Source organism: Sciurus vulgaris (genome assembly GCF_902686455.1).
Source record: "Sciurus vulgaris genome assembly, chromosome: 1".
Lineage (NCBI taxonomy): Eukaryota > Metazoa > Chordata > Mammalia > Rodentia > Sciuridae > Sciurus > Sciurus vulgaris.
The window spans coordinates 50616634-50633194 of NC_136461.1; the positions used below are offsets into that span (position 1 = coordinate 50616634).

The following is a 16561-nucleotide window of genomic DNA, read 5'->3' on the forward strand; positions in this document are numbered from 1 at the left end:
AAAAATTATATTCATATTGATGAGTATCAACTTTTTGCTAAATTACACTTGGCCCAGGGAACTCCACTTTAAGTAAATATAAAAGAGTTTTATTTGGGAAAGCTATTCACAGTTTTGAAGCGCAAAACATTTTATATACTTGCAGCAATTCTTATATTAGCTCTTTTATTGCTGATTTTCATTTCAAATTTCAGTTACCTGTAAATACATGCAAGCATTTACAGTCCCTGAGCTTAAATTTTAGAATTGCTTACATAGTCAATTGCATTAAAACACACGCACCTGCACACACGTGTGTGTTATTTCTTCCAGGGTGACTGAGCATTTCATTCTTTTATGTCAAAAGAGACACTCTACCTATTGCTGGGTTACTGCTCTGCTCCTTTGTTACCTATAGCTTATTGCCTGAAAACATCAAGTACTCCAGACTAATAGGAGCCGAACATTATGATCTGTTTTCTTCCTCTTTGGTAGGGCATATTAGAATATAGACTCTCTTTGTTCCTTTTATGGCACTTTTGTGGAGGTTAATTGAAGTCTATATTCTAAGATTCTCAAAATATGTGTAGTTAAACTATTAGCAGAAAAGAGTATCCTGACTTTTTTTTTTTTTTTTTTTGGTACCAAGAATTGAACCCAGGGGCACTTAACCACTGACCCATATCCCCAGTCCTTTTTATTTTTTTATTTTGAAACAGAGTCTCACTAAATTGCTTAGGGCCTCACTTAGTTGCTGAGGCTGGCCTCAAACTTGAGATCTTCCTGCCTCAGTCTCCCAAATTGCTGGGATTACAGGAGGATGCCACCACATCCAGTAAGTATCCTGATTTTTAAAACTTGTAGTTTTGAATGTGATGGGTAAGTTCCTTTCCCTCTTTCTGACTTCCCTTGAAAAGGAGGTTTTTGTGAAAAGAAACAATTATCTGTTCAACCTATGAGGTTAACAAGTAAAACTGACAGCAATTTGACAAATACCACATTTCTTCTGAAGTAAGTCTTTTATTGTGATCATGGAAAAGCAGTACCTTCAATATGCACTTGACCGTGAGATTCATCAAGTTATCTTAGAATAAGGAAAGTATGACTTTTACTGACTATATTTTGCCTGAGGTCCTGTGTGCTTTTAAAATTAAGTAGCCTCTTAATCTTTCACATTTCATGGATCAGTGAGGTGCTGTCAAATACTCTGCATCAACAAAGGGAAAATCTCTTGTTCTATAGGTAAGCAAGATCAGCAACTTGCCACTACTCTTGAATTATTTCTGAATTTTACCTTTATATACAACTTTTCTTCCCTTTTTGCAGCGCTGGAGATCAAACCCGGGGCCTTGCACGTTCTATGCAAGCACTTACCACTGAGCTATGCCCCCAGATCCTGAATCTTACCTTAGTGATTGGTTCAAAGAATGTAGATCCATTGGGAGGCTGAGGCAGGAGGATCACAAGTTCGAGGCCACCCTCGGCAACTTAGTGAGACCCTATCTCAACATAAAAATTAGAAAAGGTCTGGGAATGTAGCTCAGTGGAAAAGTACTCCAGGGTTCAATTCCCAGTACCACACACATACACACACAAAAACACACAAATATTCATATTTTTTTCATAAAATTTGTTTAGGTATCAGCATAACAACACAGACACAGCATGGGGAAAACATGTTTTTAAATTTCCTGCCCCTCGGTTGATCAACCCACTGTCCCACTGGCAAGGACAATGGAGAACTGCCTTTGTCAAGGGGACCTGCCATCTCTATCACAGATAGCATGAAACTCATTTCTACCTTTACCAGCTTCCCAGTTTTGTCGTGAAGGATCACCAGGAGAAAGCAGCAGCGTGCGGGACGGGTAGTTCTCACTATTTGGGGCAGTGTGTTCTATTGAGTTACTGAAGTCTGAACTGCTTCTAGGGAAGCACAGAGGGAGGTTCCTCCAAACCTCTGGGCACAGCATTTCCAACAGCCAACCCATGCACAGCCTTGTTTTCCGTTACTTCTGTTTAAAGTAAAGTATCTTATTCACTATGTATTGCTGACTCGTTTATGTTGAGCCAGCAGCACGGTGACTCATGCCTGACAAAGCCAGCCCACACATACTTTAAGGTACATCACAGCCTCTTGCACTTGGGAGCACTAAATGGCATCTCAGCCCTATGTCTAGGAACTTTTTTTCTTTTTTACTTCTTTAAATTTTTTTATTTTTTTTCCTAGTCCCAGGGATTAAACCCAGGACCTCACACATGCTAGCTCACCACTCAACTACACCTCCAGCCCTTCCTGTTATTTTGAGACAGCGTCTCGCTAAATTGCCCAAGCTGTCCTCAAACTTTTGATCCTCCTGCCTCAGTCTCCCAAACAGCCAGGATTACAGGTGTGCACCACTAGGCCACATGTGAGGGACTATTTTAAACAGCAAAATCACAACTAAAGAGCACAAAAATGAAAAAAAAAAAAGAAAAAACACTGAGTCGACCACAAAAGGAGTACTTGTTTACAGTGTAAGAACTGAGTGAAACAAGAAGGAAACCCCAGAAGGGATCCAGGGAATCAGAGGACTCAATATTTTCAATACTGTATGTGTCTGTAAATGACAGTGAAAGTGCTAAGGGCAGTGATTTGGGGGTTACAAATACATTTTAGCAAACAGGCTAAATTCACAAATTCACAAATATGGACTTCATAAACAATAAAGATTGTACTTAATGAAAAAATCAAAATGTCTGGGAGCAGGACTCCTGTAGACTAACTTAGAGCTCTTTGGAGGATCCTTTGTGCTTAGTACTGACTTGAGAAAGAATAACCTAAAATATTATTATAATCTTTCTTGAGAAGGAGTAATCAGTTATATTTTGGTAATCTTCATGGTAACAGATAAATTAGAAATGAAAAAATGGATCAGGACTGGTATTATTCCTTAGAATCATCAATTTTGACCACTCAGATTATATATGTATCCCTCCTTTTATTTATTAGATATGCCCCTTAAAACCTAGATATCTGAGGCTGGGGTTGTAGCTCAGTGGTAGAGCGCCTGCCTGGCATGTGCGAGGCACTGGGTTCAATCCTCAGCACCGCATATAAATACATGAATAAAATAAAAGTCCATTGACATCTAAAGAAATATTTTTAAAAAAAAAGCCTAGATATCTATGTCTTGGGAGCCCTCATTAGCAATTATGCAGCACTTACTACAGCTCACACTTTACACATGACATTTCAAATGTATAAAACCTCATTTTGTACCCAAAACTCTGAAATGTAGGATTTATTAGTTTCTTTACAGAGGCAGAAACACTGACTCAGAGGTTTTTAATAACTCACTGACAACATTGATCACAATGTTCTAATGAGCCAGTTGCAATGATGCACACCTGTAATCCCAGCTACTCGGGAGGCTGAGGTAGGAGGATTGCAAGTTGGAGGCCAGCCTCAGTAACATAGCCTCTCGTCTAGAAATAAAAAGGGCCGGGGATGTAGGTCAGTGCTTGTGCAGCATGTTAGAGACCCTAGGTTCAATCACTGCACCACAAAAAAAATAAAAAATAAATAAAGCTGTGATAAGTGGCAGATTTCAAATCTGAATGCAGGTTTCTCTGGTCAAGTCAGTGCTCATCCCATCTGACATTGTGGCTTTTTAATAATTACAGAGAGAAAAATTCCCCTGGAATCTGACAAAGGCAATGATAGATTAAAATTGACCTTAATTTTTATGCAATTCCTTCCAATATTCCTTGAGTTTCATCTGGTCCGTTGACTTGCACTGACCAATAGTGGTGACAACGACGTTGAGTTACTTCTAACCCTCGGCTCTAGGAGGCCTGTGGCTTTAGCCCTGGCCCTCCTGAAGCTCTGTCTTCCGGTAAACAGGCCTAGACTGCACCCCTGGAAGGTGGGATGCCTCCTGGAGGGACCTGGAGGGAGAGAGGCCAGCCCCAGCAACTTGGCGAGACTCTGTGTCCTTCACTTTTCATACGGCTTGACCTCATACAGGCCTAGAATTTTAGATGTTTGATGTCATGCAGGTCAGTAGAGTCTTCATTTTAGGTGTCATGAGCAACATGAGCCGGTTGGTCACCTCCAGAGCTGTCAGGAAATTTAGCTCCTCTGACCCCCGTGTGAGCCTTTTCTCCACACACTACTGTACAGATCACATTCTAATTGAAACCCAAGTTTGGGGTTTTTGTTTTTCTCCTGCCATGGGGGATTGACCCCAGGGCCTTGCGCATGCCCTAAGTGCTCTACCATTGAATCGCATAGCTACATCTTCAGTCCCTCACTTTAAAAAGCAGTTGAGTCAGGGTCTCACTAAATTTCCCAGGCTGCACTCACACTTGCAATCCTCTCACTTCTACCTCCTGAGCAGCTGGGATTATAGGGATGTGCCACCATGCCAAGAGAAAGTTAGTACTTGAAGACTTTAGTCACAAGGCTGAGGGTATAGCTCGGTGATACAGCACTTGCCTGCATGCACACAGCCCTGAGTTTGATATCCAGCCCTAAAAAAAAAAATTAAAAAATTTAAAAAACCTCAATTTGGTTACAAAAGATTTGAGATGGATAAGAACCATGTTACAAGAATTTTTTCATTTATATAAATACCATTTGTGCTTACAGTGTTGCTCAAAATGAGTTATACCTTAAGTGTTAGCCCAACATTTTTTAAACTAACTGCAGTAGATGTCACAAATCAGTTACTTCATTTATAGCCACTTGTTTTTCAATATAGATTTGAGCATTGCTTGCTCTGGGTTTTAGTCTCCTTTCCGTGTTATCGGCCCTTGTTGGTATGGCCTTCCAGCTGAGAGGGCATCCACAGCATAGGGGACATGTCTGTCTCATCTGTCTACCCTTTCTGGACAGTAATAGCCACAGGTAACTCCATTAATCAGTGTTTGAAAGTAGCATCACTCAAATCTGAACTGTGGTTTCTTTCAGAAGAAAAAAAAAATGCCCATTTTACATTATAACATCTTTAATATTTTTCTGGACTTTGTAGGTCTTTTTTTATTAGGAGGGACTTTTCCCTAAAAGCAAAGTAATAATACACAGCACTTTTGGGGTCATTGATAAATAGGTTTTCCATCTTATATGTGAAATTTAATGCAAAACTTCCTATAGTTAAAATGTCCCTTGGAATTTTTCTGTGGGGAGGGCAGGGGGCTTTTATGAGTGTGGCAAAGATTGGGCTTAATTCCAGAGTAATCCAAATTAAGTCAAACATGCCAACAAGAAGTAAGATTAAGCCATATATATATAGTCCTTTGTAATTATCTGCCGTACAATTCTTTGTCAACGTTTTATCTTTTAAAATGCTCAATAAAACAATCTACTGAAGGTCTACGAAATGTAAAAAAAATATAAAAACTCATTCTTCTAAAATAGTTCAGTGACAAAAGGGTGTTTATTGATATCTTCAACCCACAGTTGAATTTTTAGTTAATTTTTCTAACACATGGGTTCTTTAAGTGTTATGGGCCTATTGTGACAACAGTAAAATTGCCTTTTGATGGGTGATTGGTGTGTTTATGAGTTACTTTATCTACTTGTTGGCAGCTTGAACAGTAAAGAAAATGTTGATTGATGGGCTGAAATGCCTGATGACTTTGCCTCTGTCTAATGATACACTACTACATGTTATGAAATTCTTTTCCGGCAGTTCAGAGCTTAAATCCCCTTGGAGGGGTTTGGGATTTTTGTGGGGCTCAGTGATATTAAGTCTCTCATACTTGGCTCCTTTAAATTGCTCTCTGAGTGAAAATAAATCTCTGGGAGTTCTGATGGATTTAACATCCATTTGTGATAAGCATTTTGGTTGTGTAGCACTAATCCTTTACCATTGGTAGGTTGGGACAAGATGACAACATACAAACCCCCCTCCTACCTCCCTCTTTTTTATTATTTTATTTTATTTTATTTTATTTTATTCTTTGGGGGCATACCAAGGATTGAATTCAGGGGCACTCAACCACAGAGCCACGTCCCTAGTTCTATTTTGTATTTTATTTAGAGACAGGGTCTCACTGGGTTGCTTAGCACCTCACTTTTGCTGAGAATGGCTTTGAACGAGATCTCAATCCTCCTGTCTTAGCCTCCCAAATAACTTCCCCTTTCTGAGTCACTTTGGTCCCTTTTTCTATCTCCAACCAATTTCTTGGTAATCGCTTAGTGAACATTTATTGAGTGCCTGTGCTGGGCTTAGCACCAGGGTACAGAGATGAATCAGAAGCAGTCCTGGGCCTGAAGAGTTCCATTGAGGACAGGAAGTGCTACAGGACACAGATCCACAAACAGACGGTTGTGTTGTTGTGATAAGTTCAATACTGGGCAGGGAAGGGAGTCAGAAGATTTCATAGAAGAGGTAGCCCTTGGCTGACCCAAGTAGAATTCCATGAAACAGAGGAGAAAACAGATAAAAGAAGGCATGACCTTCGAGCACTTTTGGGGCCCTCGTATTTTCCAAATACAGAGGGTATAGAATATCTCTGTCAAATGTACGAGCAGCTCAATACTGTGTGTTTCTAGAGGGGACAGTTGAGTGGTGGAGGGATAGGACCAAAGAGAAGCTTTTCCCTAAGTGCTTATTCTTTTAGGAGTAGAAACATTAAGACACTAATCTCTTAAACAACATGGTGAATTTGCTAGCCAGCCACTTCTTTCTGGGTGTCTATTTTTTTTTTTTTAATTTCTTTATTTTAAGTTGTCTCTAAAATAAAGGAGTGTTCTTCAGTTAAAGGTGTTTCAGAAACACGCCAGTGAAGGAGTAGTTTGTAAGCAGAAGACTCTTCCCACATCTCTGAAATCCGACCTAACCCTTTAGGTTAAGGGAAAACCCAGTATTTGAAAGAGACTCTGACTCCAAGATCAAGTTCTTTTCTGACTATAGTTATTAAGTCAAAAAATAAGGTGTCCAGGGGAGGCTGTCAATCTTGTTTCAGTCGATGGACAAACAGGTCATCTTATTTAAATTCCTGTCATCCCAGGACTGTTGTAAGTATCAGGAGGAAGTTAGGTCTGGGCCCTGCCTCTCTTGGTTTTCTAGAAACCAATCTCAGGTCTATGCCATTAAGTAACAGAAATTAATCTACTTTCTTGCACTGAATAGCTCTTTATTTTGAACATCAGTTTATCACTTGTATCTATGATAATGTTGGTTTTATATCTTTTTTTTTTATTGTAAACAAATGGGGTACATCTTGTTCCTCTGTTTGTACATGAAGTAGAGGCATACCATTTGTGTAATTATACGTTTACATAGGGTAATGGTGTTTGATTCATTCTGTTACTTTCTCCTGTAAGGAAAAAAAACTACCATCCAAGGAATGGTATGAGTGCACACAAACAGAACTCAAAAGATGAAAGGAAGGAAAGACAAGAATAACTAGTGGAATTAAGGGATAGGCTGGTTTGGGGTCGGGAGGGGACCTACCAGTCATCCTCCCTGCACTGCAAACTGTGGATCACGTGCCAGCGTAGCTCGGGAGACCCATCGATCTTCACCACCTCATTAGGCCGAGGGCTTTGATTTCCACTACCACGCGTCATCTCTTTGCTCACTCAATAAAATGATCAACTCATGGCCTCAAGGTTTTTGCTGTAGCATTGAGGTGACAGTATTTCAACAGAATCAATGCCATATGGAAAATCTCAAGTTAGCATTTGTACAAGTACACAAAAAACTATTCAAAGCAGATGTGACACTTGCTGTCTTGGTGAGAGCCCACGGTTTGGTGTTAAACAGTTGTGAGTTGGAATTTAATTTCTTCCGACTCACTCGAAGCTGCAAAGACCTGTGAAAATCTGAATCATGATGAACCTCTATTTGCTCACCTGGGACTGGGACTCATAATGCTGAACTCACTTGGTTATGAGGTTTAAGTGTATGGCATCTTTGGCCCACAGACATTAAACAAATAAACACTAGTAAAATTAGTTTATCATTCCAGTACCATGTACTGGCATTGTACATAAAACCTTATCTGTAGACAATATTATTAAAACCATATTAAAATCTGCATCCCAGAGAGGTTAACAGTCTCCCCAAGGCCCATGGCCAGCAGTAGCAGGGTCAAGATTTGGACAGAGGAAGTCGGATACCAGAGACCTGACTCATAATCACTACCTGTAGGGCCTCTGCACAGGCTAAGCCAGCAGCAACCACCGAAGGGGTTATTCAGTTAAAGGTGGATTCTGGAATGATGAATTTTAGAAACCCTTGGGTTGGTAGACAGGGAGTCACTGCGGTATTTTGGGTAAAGCAATGTTACATGGAGCAGAGATAAGATAGGAGAGTGGGGGCGGGTGGGGGGGGGGTGCCCAGAGCCACAGTTTTGCTTGAGTAGGTCAAGAGCATTGAAATTTAGAAAGATGTCTAGTGAGGAGATAAGAAGCATGTGTGTGATCAACTCTACATTTTTTATTTAAAATAATGTCAGCCTTTCATTAATGACCTGTTCATCTGATCACATTTTTTTTCAAAGCCAGGGAGAAATAAAATTTTAATATTGCTTCATTAAATTGATGCCTAAAATATCCCAACTTAGTATCCTTTTTTAACTAAGCTGATCTACCCTGTTAAGTACACACATTTTAAAAAATAGTCAAATCCATGTTTCTTTTCAACTCGCCAGCTTACATTTCTGATTTAGCTCCTGGTTCCCCCTCCCCCCATCTCTCACCTCTGCCACCCCCACTCAACACAACTGTCCACAATGACAGCTTCATAGAACAATTTTGGCACACAAGGGCACAGAGTAAGAAGGGTGACCTTTTCTATCAACAGGTCACAGTGTCTCATGTTTTATTGTATTTTTACTGATTCAGACAAATTATAGCAGTATGAATGGGGAGTTTTTCATGGAGCAAGATTTATGGTCTGAAAAGGAATCTTTAGCAATGAACTCAGCGTGTATTTGAGACTATTAACAGTATCTTTCTTTTATGTGTGGTAGTTCATGAGCACCAGAAAGTATGGGAGGGTTTTAGATTTGGACCACTTTTGTGAAATAAAAACTCCATGGGATCTCTTTCTTCCTTTTGACTATGAATGAACAGAAATTTCCTGTTTGACTTTTGTAATGTTCCAATATCAAAGGAGTTTATACTGAAAAACAAGCTTTGCAAAACCCATTCGTGGTCTGGGTCCATTGTGTTATTCTTCCAGCCCAGAGAAGATGGAGCATTTGGGCACAAACCTTGCAGGCCAGCATTGTTACATGGGGTGCTCCCTGCCTCAAACTGGACCCAAGGTGAGATCTTAATAGTGTCGGGATCATATCAAACCACTGACCCAGCAAGATCCCAAGTCTCCCTGTAAATGATGCAAAGAAACAAACTTGGTAGTTAAATGCTCCCTGGATCTGCACATTTCATGTCAGAATTAAAACAATCTGTTGTTAATCTGAGAGGTAGATTACTTGGATCAGGGTATCTTTTCTGGTTTTTGAGGGCTGGCTGCCTCTCTGATTGCTATAATGAAGCATGTTTTCTGAATTGTGTAGTGATAAATGAAAGTATTGTAAAGGTATTTGGAATCCAGATGGGTTATTTGGTTATAAGCTTTTCATTTTATTTTGTTGCTTCTCTACTCCAGAAAATGTATAGGAAACTTTTTGTGTATGTGTGTTTTTAGGAATATAGTTTAGTTTATTTTCATTTTTTCTCTCATTTGTTATATTTTTGCAAGAAATATTTTTATTTTCTTCACTTCATGCAAGTACTTCATACTTCTCAGCTGAGACAAAATTCTGTCTCAGCCATTAGCTGGGTGGCTCATTAGCTCTCAGGGCTTTTAACAAAGCACCCCAACATTGGTCAGACCTTGGGGCCATTGCTGTCAATCCCCCCAGTAGCCATCAGGCCCCTACTAGCCCAAGCCTATAAGATCTCTGCACATCCAGAAGTCCTGTTGCTTGCAGCCTATGCTCAGGACACTTTATGTCTGAAGTCTGCCATAAGGCTTTGGCCTTGACCATTGCCTGCAGAATCTTCAACCTGTGTGTGCTACAGGCAGGGAATGGAAGACCCTGGGTAGGGCAGGGCCCAGGTCCTCATTGTGAGACCCACAGATCTCTGTTCCCATCTCCACGAAAAAGCTCTTTCCCTCTTCCAGCAGCCCTTATGACACCCAGCATAATCCATTCAACATAATCCTTTCAGTGCCTTCAACTTTATTAAACTCAGAGCCCAGGACTTCCAGTTGCTTCAGTTTTCAGCACCCCAAGATCTCCCAGGCAGGGAATTTCAAACCTTGACTACTTGCTCAACAGGAGGGAGAAGAGGGAAGAATAATATGTGAACAAACTCAATATTTTTAGAATCGTCTCACCTGAACACATGAAACTCTTCAGATGTACATATGTAAATTGTCCTTGGGAAACTTTCAGTGGTGGTGGTCTCCGGAGAGTGGGACTGGGAGGCCAGGGTGAGAGGCAGCTTGTCTTTGTGGTTTAGAACACCCTGTGGTGGTATTGGTATCCTGGATCATGTCATTTTAATGATGTTTAAAAAAATGTAAGGTTATTGATTTGAAGAGGTACACATTAGTTTTTAATTCATTAACCACGAAATATGTTCTTCATCCAAAACTTACACTATAGATAATTTTGTCCTAATGTTACGGCTCAAGTTCAGAGGAGTGAATCTGCCCCGGATCACATAGTGGCAGGACTCAACCCCACATCTGTGTTACATTTCAGTCTATGAATGTTCTTTCCTGTTCTCTTGGCTTTGTCCTCCAGCATTGGTTCATTCCACTAAGGTCTTTTCTTTCATTCCCCAGGTAACGAGGTCTGGCAAAACCCCTTCATCAGGCCACACATCTATGCCAAATCCTTGAATACCAATAAATACCTGAAACCATGTTTCAAAATACACCATAAAATGTAAATAAGAATGACACATAGTTCACCCCAAGTTCCTGCACAGCAGCAGTGTTCAAGGTTAACAGTGAAACACAAGCAGGAAGTTTAACATGAAATACCAGGCAAAGCCAGTGCTTAAGAAATAAATTAATTTTAGGAAAGCTTAATTATACCTCCAAATATATGATAACTATCTTATTTATCATTATGTCAGATAGAATGTAGCATCATGAACAAATTATGAGTTGCTGCCTGTGGTTTGGTTGCTTACTTAAGGAAGCATTTATGTTTATTGAAAATTAATTAGAAGGTGAAAGGTGGGCACAGTCCCAGCTGCATGGGGGACTAAAGCAGGAGGATCATAAGTTTGAGGCCAGCAAGACTTTCTCAAAATAAAAATAAAGAAAATTAACAAGAGTTTGCTTGTTACAGGATGCTATTGTCATACATGAAGTCTATGAAGAAGGAGCAGCAGCCAGAGATGGAAGACTTTGGGCTGGTGACCAGATATTGGAGGTATATAATTTTGAATTTCATAGTAAATATGGTTCCTTGCTGGATGGGTGGTATGTGCTTATAATTTCTGCAGCTTGAGAGGCTGAGGCAGGAGGATCACAAGTTTAAAGCCAGCCTCAGCAACCTAGGAGGCCCTAAGCAACTCAGCAAGACTCTGACTCAAAATAAAATACGAAAAAGGGCTGGGAACGTGGCTCAGTGATTAAGCATCCTGGGTTCAATCCCCAGTACCAAAAAAACAAACAAACAAACAAAAAAAAAAAAAATTTAGTTCCTTTGCTGACCTTGATCTACAAGGTCAGTTTATCCATATTCTACTCAACTCTACCCTCTCTGACTTCTCACTCATTTAACAAAATATCTATCATGTTCTGTTTTTTTATATATATATACTGAACAACTCACAGGTTTAGAACCATGATAGATTATCAACCTACTTCTGTGGGAAGTTTTTAATTTAAAGTGAAAGCACATGTTATTGTTCTATCATGTTAATATCCATGGGACTGTATAATGTGGCGACTAGATTTTTTTGTCTCTCCATTTTACCTTAACTAAATTCCCTCCTGAAAACACATACAGACACACATAAGTGTATATGCTTGATATTTTAAATATTTAATTTAATAATATTTAATTGTAAAATATATAATTTTAATAATATTTAATTGTAACTTAAATATTATTTTCTTAATCTTAATAAGCCCTTATGCTCAGTGGAAATCTGTGCCTTGCCATCAGCATTTTCAAGTTGATAAAAAAGTAGAATATTCTTCCTTTAGGCTGTATACAGTACTCATTAAAAGTTGAAATTCCAGGGCAGGGGATGTTTGTAGTAGTAGAGCATTTGCCCAGCATATGCCAGGCCCTAGGTTCCATCCCCAGCACCACAAACAAACCAACAAAAAATTGAAGTGCTGAACTTGACTCTTTCAAATTGCCTCTCATTTAGCAAAGTTGTTAAAGCCTTTTAAAAAAAAAGTGCCAAAGCAAGCAGTGTCTGCACTGGGGACTGAATAGGAAGCCAATGCCAGGCGTTCTGGTAGATGGAACTCAAGAGCTTTTCCAATGGTGTGAAACCTTTAGGTAACATTTATTTCTTTCATTGGATGAATTTAATGGAATAGTTAGCATTTTATGGTGGGCATGTGCATTTTTGCTTTGCAGCTTTAATACAGCACATTACGAATGACATCATAGTGTTTTATTTTCCCCTTCGGTGGTTCATTCCTGCCTCCCAAGATGAAACCAGAGATATAATTAAGGCAGAAAACAGACAAGAAGGGGTTAAAGGAAAAGCCAACCTCACTACAAATTAAATTGAAGCCAAGTTATTGGGTTTCTCTGCAGGTCTTTGTTGTGCCTGAGTTGGATTAAGACATATTCCCAGTATATTCATTAAGGTACAAGTGTATGGGGTTAGAAAAATAAGCAAATAAAATAAATATAAAAAATAAGGTCTCTTTGGGAATTGGCCTAACAGCTGTAGCATACAACACAGTTTTGTTTTTTTGTTTTTGTAGAGGGGATCAAACCCAGGGGCAGCTTACCACTGAGTTGTATCCCCATTCCTTTTTGCTTTTTCTTTAGAGACAGGGTCTTGCTGAGTTGCTGAGACTGGCTTTGAACTCACAATCCTCCTGCCTCAGCCTCTCAAGATACTGGGATTACAGGCATGTGCCATCACACCCAGCTACAACACAATTTTTTGTGTGTGAATAGGGGTTTGAGGGTATTTTGGTTTTTATTTGTTCTTCCCTAGATTTTCTAACCACTCATGTGCTTATTATCTTTGAGTGCAGCCATAGCTGCACAGTATCAATACACATATGTCAAAATCCATCAAGCTGGACCTAGTGGCACACACCTGTAATCCCACCAACTTGAAAGACTGAAGTGGGAGGATCACAAATTCAGAACCAGCTTCAGTAATTCGGTGAGACCTTGTCTCAAAATAAAAATTAAAAGGACTGGGACTAGAGCTCAGTGTTAGAGCACTTGCCTAGCATGCTTGAGGTCCAGGGTTCAATCCCTAGTACTGCAAAACAACAACAACAACTATCAAACTGTACACATGACAGCCGTGTGCAGTGGTACCCCTAGAATCCCAGCACTCAGGAGGCTGAAGTAGAAGGCTCACTTAGTCCAGGAGTTTGAGACCAACAAGGACAACATAGCAACATCCCTTCCCTTTCTCTCTCCCGCCCGCCCCCCCCCCCCCGTCTCTCTCATACACACACACACACACACACACACACACAATTGTCCATTGAGTACCTGTAATCCCAGCTATTAACAGAGCTGACCCAGTATTATCCCAAGTTCAAGGCCAGACTGGGTGATTTAGCAAGATCCTATCTCAAAACCAAAACAACAACAACAGAAAGTTGGGGATGTAGCTCAGAGAAAGACTGTTCCTGGTTTCAGTCCTCAGAACAAAAAAATAAAATTGTACTTTAAATATGTGTAGTTTATTTAATAGCAATTATACCTCAACAGGAAAAAAAAATTTTTTTTTAACTATCTCTGTTTGTGTTGAAGGTCAAGTACCATTTCCTGGCATTTTGCAGAATTATATTGTCTAATCTGGATGGATTCTATACTTCTCATTAAAGATGGGTAGTACAGAATCTAATTCATCAGAGTACATCACATGGTGAGATTAATAAACCTATGATAAACGAGGACTGACTTCTTTCTGGTTCTCCTTTGGGGCCAGTCCTTTCTCTTACCCCACCCCTATCACCATTATCCCCTTCTGTGTTAGTGTAAGTGGGAACAAAAAGAGAGTTAATGCCTGATTTCCCCTGTGGAATAAAATGGTGAGGAACTGCAGTCCGGCTTTGATTATCTTTTCATTCTCAAGCAATGGTCAACCCACTTTTCCCATGCTCATCCTGCTGGGGATGTGATCCCCTCTTGTTGACATCCGGGGCTTTTGAGGGCCCTTCTTAAATAGGGAGCCTCCCTGTTGCCGCCGCTCCTCTTGAGTGATCAGTGTTCTAAATGGTGCGGTACTTGTGTGAGGCACTCCAGGGCGATCATCACTGCAGAGCATTCTAGCTGCACTGCAGCATTTCCGTCGTGATTATCACAGTAAGTGGCCTCCTGATAAGCAGAGGAGCAAATGGAAACTGGGAACTGAGATAGATCCCTTTGATCTGAGCAGACACCTTATGTGGAAATTTAGAAATTGCTTTTGTAATATTGGAGTTTAATAGCAGTGCCTTTAATTAAAAGTATATTTGTTAGAGCCTTACAAAATGTATTTAGAGACTTAGAAAGTTCACCTTCAATCCGTGGGGATCCCCTCCTCCCCCTCTTCTTTTAATTGAGTAACAGGAGTGATCTTATGTGCCATCTATTGGAATACAGGAAAATAATCAGCTCAGACCACATTTTCTAGTGACATTTCCCCTTTGTTCCCTGGGTGTACCTTGCAAACAATGAAAATGCATTCATTGGTCTAAAGTAACAGGGAATGATCATGCAGAGAACAGCCCCAACTGCGGTTTCTTCAATTCCTTGTGAAAATCAACTTCTAACTTATATATATGCCAAGCCCTGTGCCAAATGCTTTCCAGGGCTTTTTTCTTTTTCTTTTTCTTTTCTTTTCTTTTTTTTTTTTTTTTTTTTTTTTTTTTTTTTTTTTTTTTTTTTTTTTTTGGTACTAAGTATTGAACCCAGGGGCACTTTAACCACAGGACCATATCCCCAGCCCTTTTTAAATATTTTATTTAGACATAGGGTCTCACTGAATTGCTTAGGGCCTGGCTAAATTGCTGAGGCTGGCTTTGACCTCACAACCCTCCTGCCTCAGCCTCCCAAGCTGCTGGGATTACAGGTGTGCACCACAGCACCTAGCCATTATAGGGCATATTATAGAATTTAATCATCACAATACTAAGTAGCTATTACTGTTTCTCCAGTTCCCATACCACATAACAGGAACTCAGCCTAAGTAATTTCCACAGTTTCATTTAGCCAGGAAGTTGGCATGAGCACCGTAGTGAAATCCCTCTATATCCAATACCCAGGTCCTCAGCCACTGTTTTCCTGGTTGTTGTTTGTCTCAGTGAGTACAGAAGTCACTAAGGTACATCAGAGAAGAAAAGGCAGCTTGAAAATTGTATTTTTAAGCCAAGCACAGTGTTGCATGCCCATAATCCCAGCTATTCAGGAGACTGAGGCAGGAAGATAGCAAGGATTCAGCAATTTAGCAAGGACCTCTCTCAAAATAAAAAGGGCTGGGGTTGTAGCTCGTTGGTAGAACACTTGCCAAGCTGACAATAGGCCTGTCAGCTTCCTCAGTACTGTGAAAATAAAGAAAGTTCCCCTTTAAAACAGTTTCTTGGCTCATAGAATCAGCTTTAAACAATAGCCCAGTATCATTCTCTTTAGGAACAGTCCATTCTCTTTTCTCCCTTCAGGATCTTTTTGATACTGGTTCTTTGATACTATTGGAGATTCCAGTCCCTCATTTCTTCCAGGACTATTTGAAATAGTTGTGATGTGAGCAATTAAGAGTAACAATGTCAATTCCAATAAGCAAACTGAGTCTAAAAATGCTGAACACTAATGTTTATTTCCTGCATTTAAATGATTCAGTCTCCCCCACACAGTAAAGTTCACAGCTATGTGAATCACATGATCTTGTGCACTAACTTACCGTCTATGCTTCTATGAGATGGGTTGCATAAGACTCTCCTCCTTTTTATTTGAAGCAGCTCAGGCTGCTGGTGGCCACCTGTGTGCCCTGGGAAAGACTGGAAATTCCTAGAGGTTTTCCACTGGTTGGATCAGGGAGCTCCCTTCTGCAGGCAGAGGGGCCTCTGCTGTCAGCAGCCACCACAGGATGCCCATGGTTACAGGTTAATGGGGTTGACCTGAGGACCTCCAGCCACGAGGAAGCCATCACAGCCCTGAGGCAGACCCCCCAGAAGGTGCGACTGGTGGTGTACCGAGACGAAGCACACTATAGGGATGAGGAGAACTTGGAGGTCTTCCCTGTGGATCTGCAGAAGAAGGCCGGCCGAGGACTGGGCCTGAGCATCGTTGGGAAACGGTAAGGACTGCTCTGCAGGTCAGTACTGGCCTTTTCCCTTCACAGCTCTGGAACTAATGCCTGTGAACACTGAAAGCCAAAGCCCAATGTAAAGTAATCATGGGATTTCTACAACTGCGATACGTG

The 16561-nt window shown here is 40.4% G+C and overlaps 1 protein-coding gene across 9 annotated transcripts in view; it reads left to right on the forward strand.

The window, feature by feature from the left end:
• PATJ (PATJ crumbs cell polarity complex component) overlaps positions 1 to 16561 on the forward strand; it is a 399437-nt gene that overhangs the window by 344967 nt on the left and 37909 nt on the right. For 8 of the 9 annotated variants that reach the window (XM_079103582.1, XM_079103581.1, XM_079103580.1 and 5 more), the window contains 2 exons: positions 11287 to 11370; positions 16242 to 16435. In XM_079103582.1, coding sequence (XP_078959708.1) covers positions 11287 to 11370; positions 16242 to 16435 — 278 coding nt within the window. Of the gene's footprint in view, positions 1 to 11286; positions 11371 to 16241; positions 16436 to 16561 lie in introns of those variants that run through there. The other variant, XR_013757701.1, reaches the window with a different exon arrangement.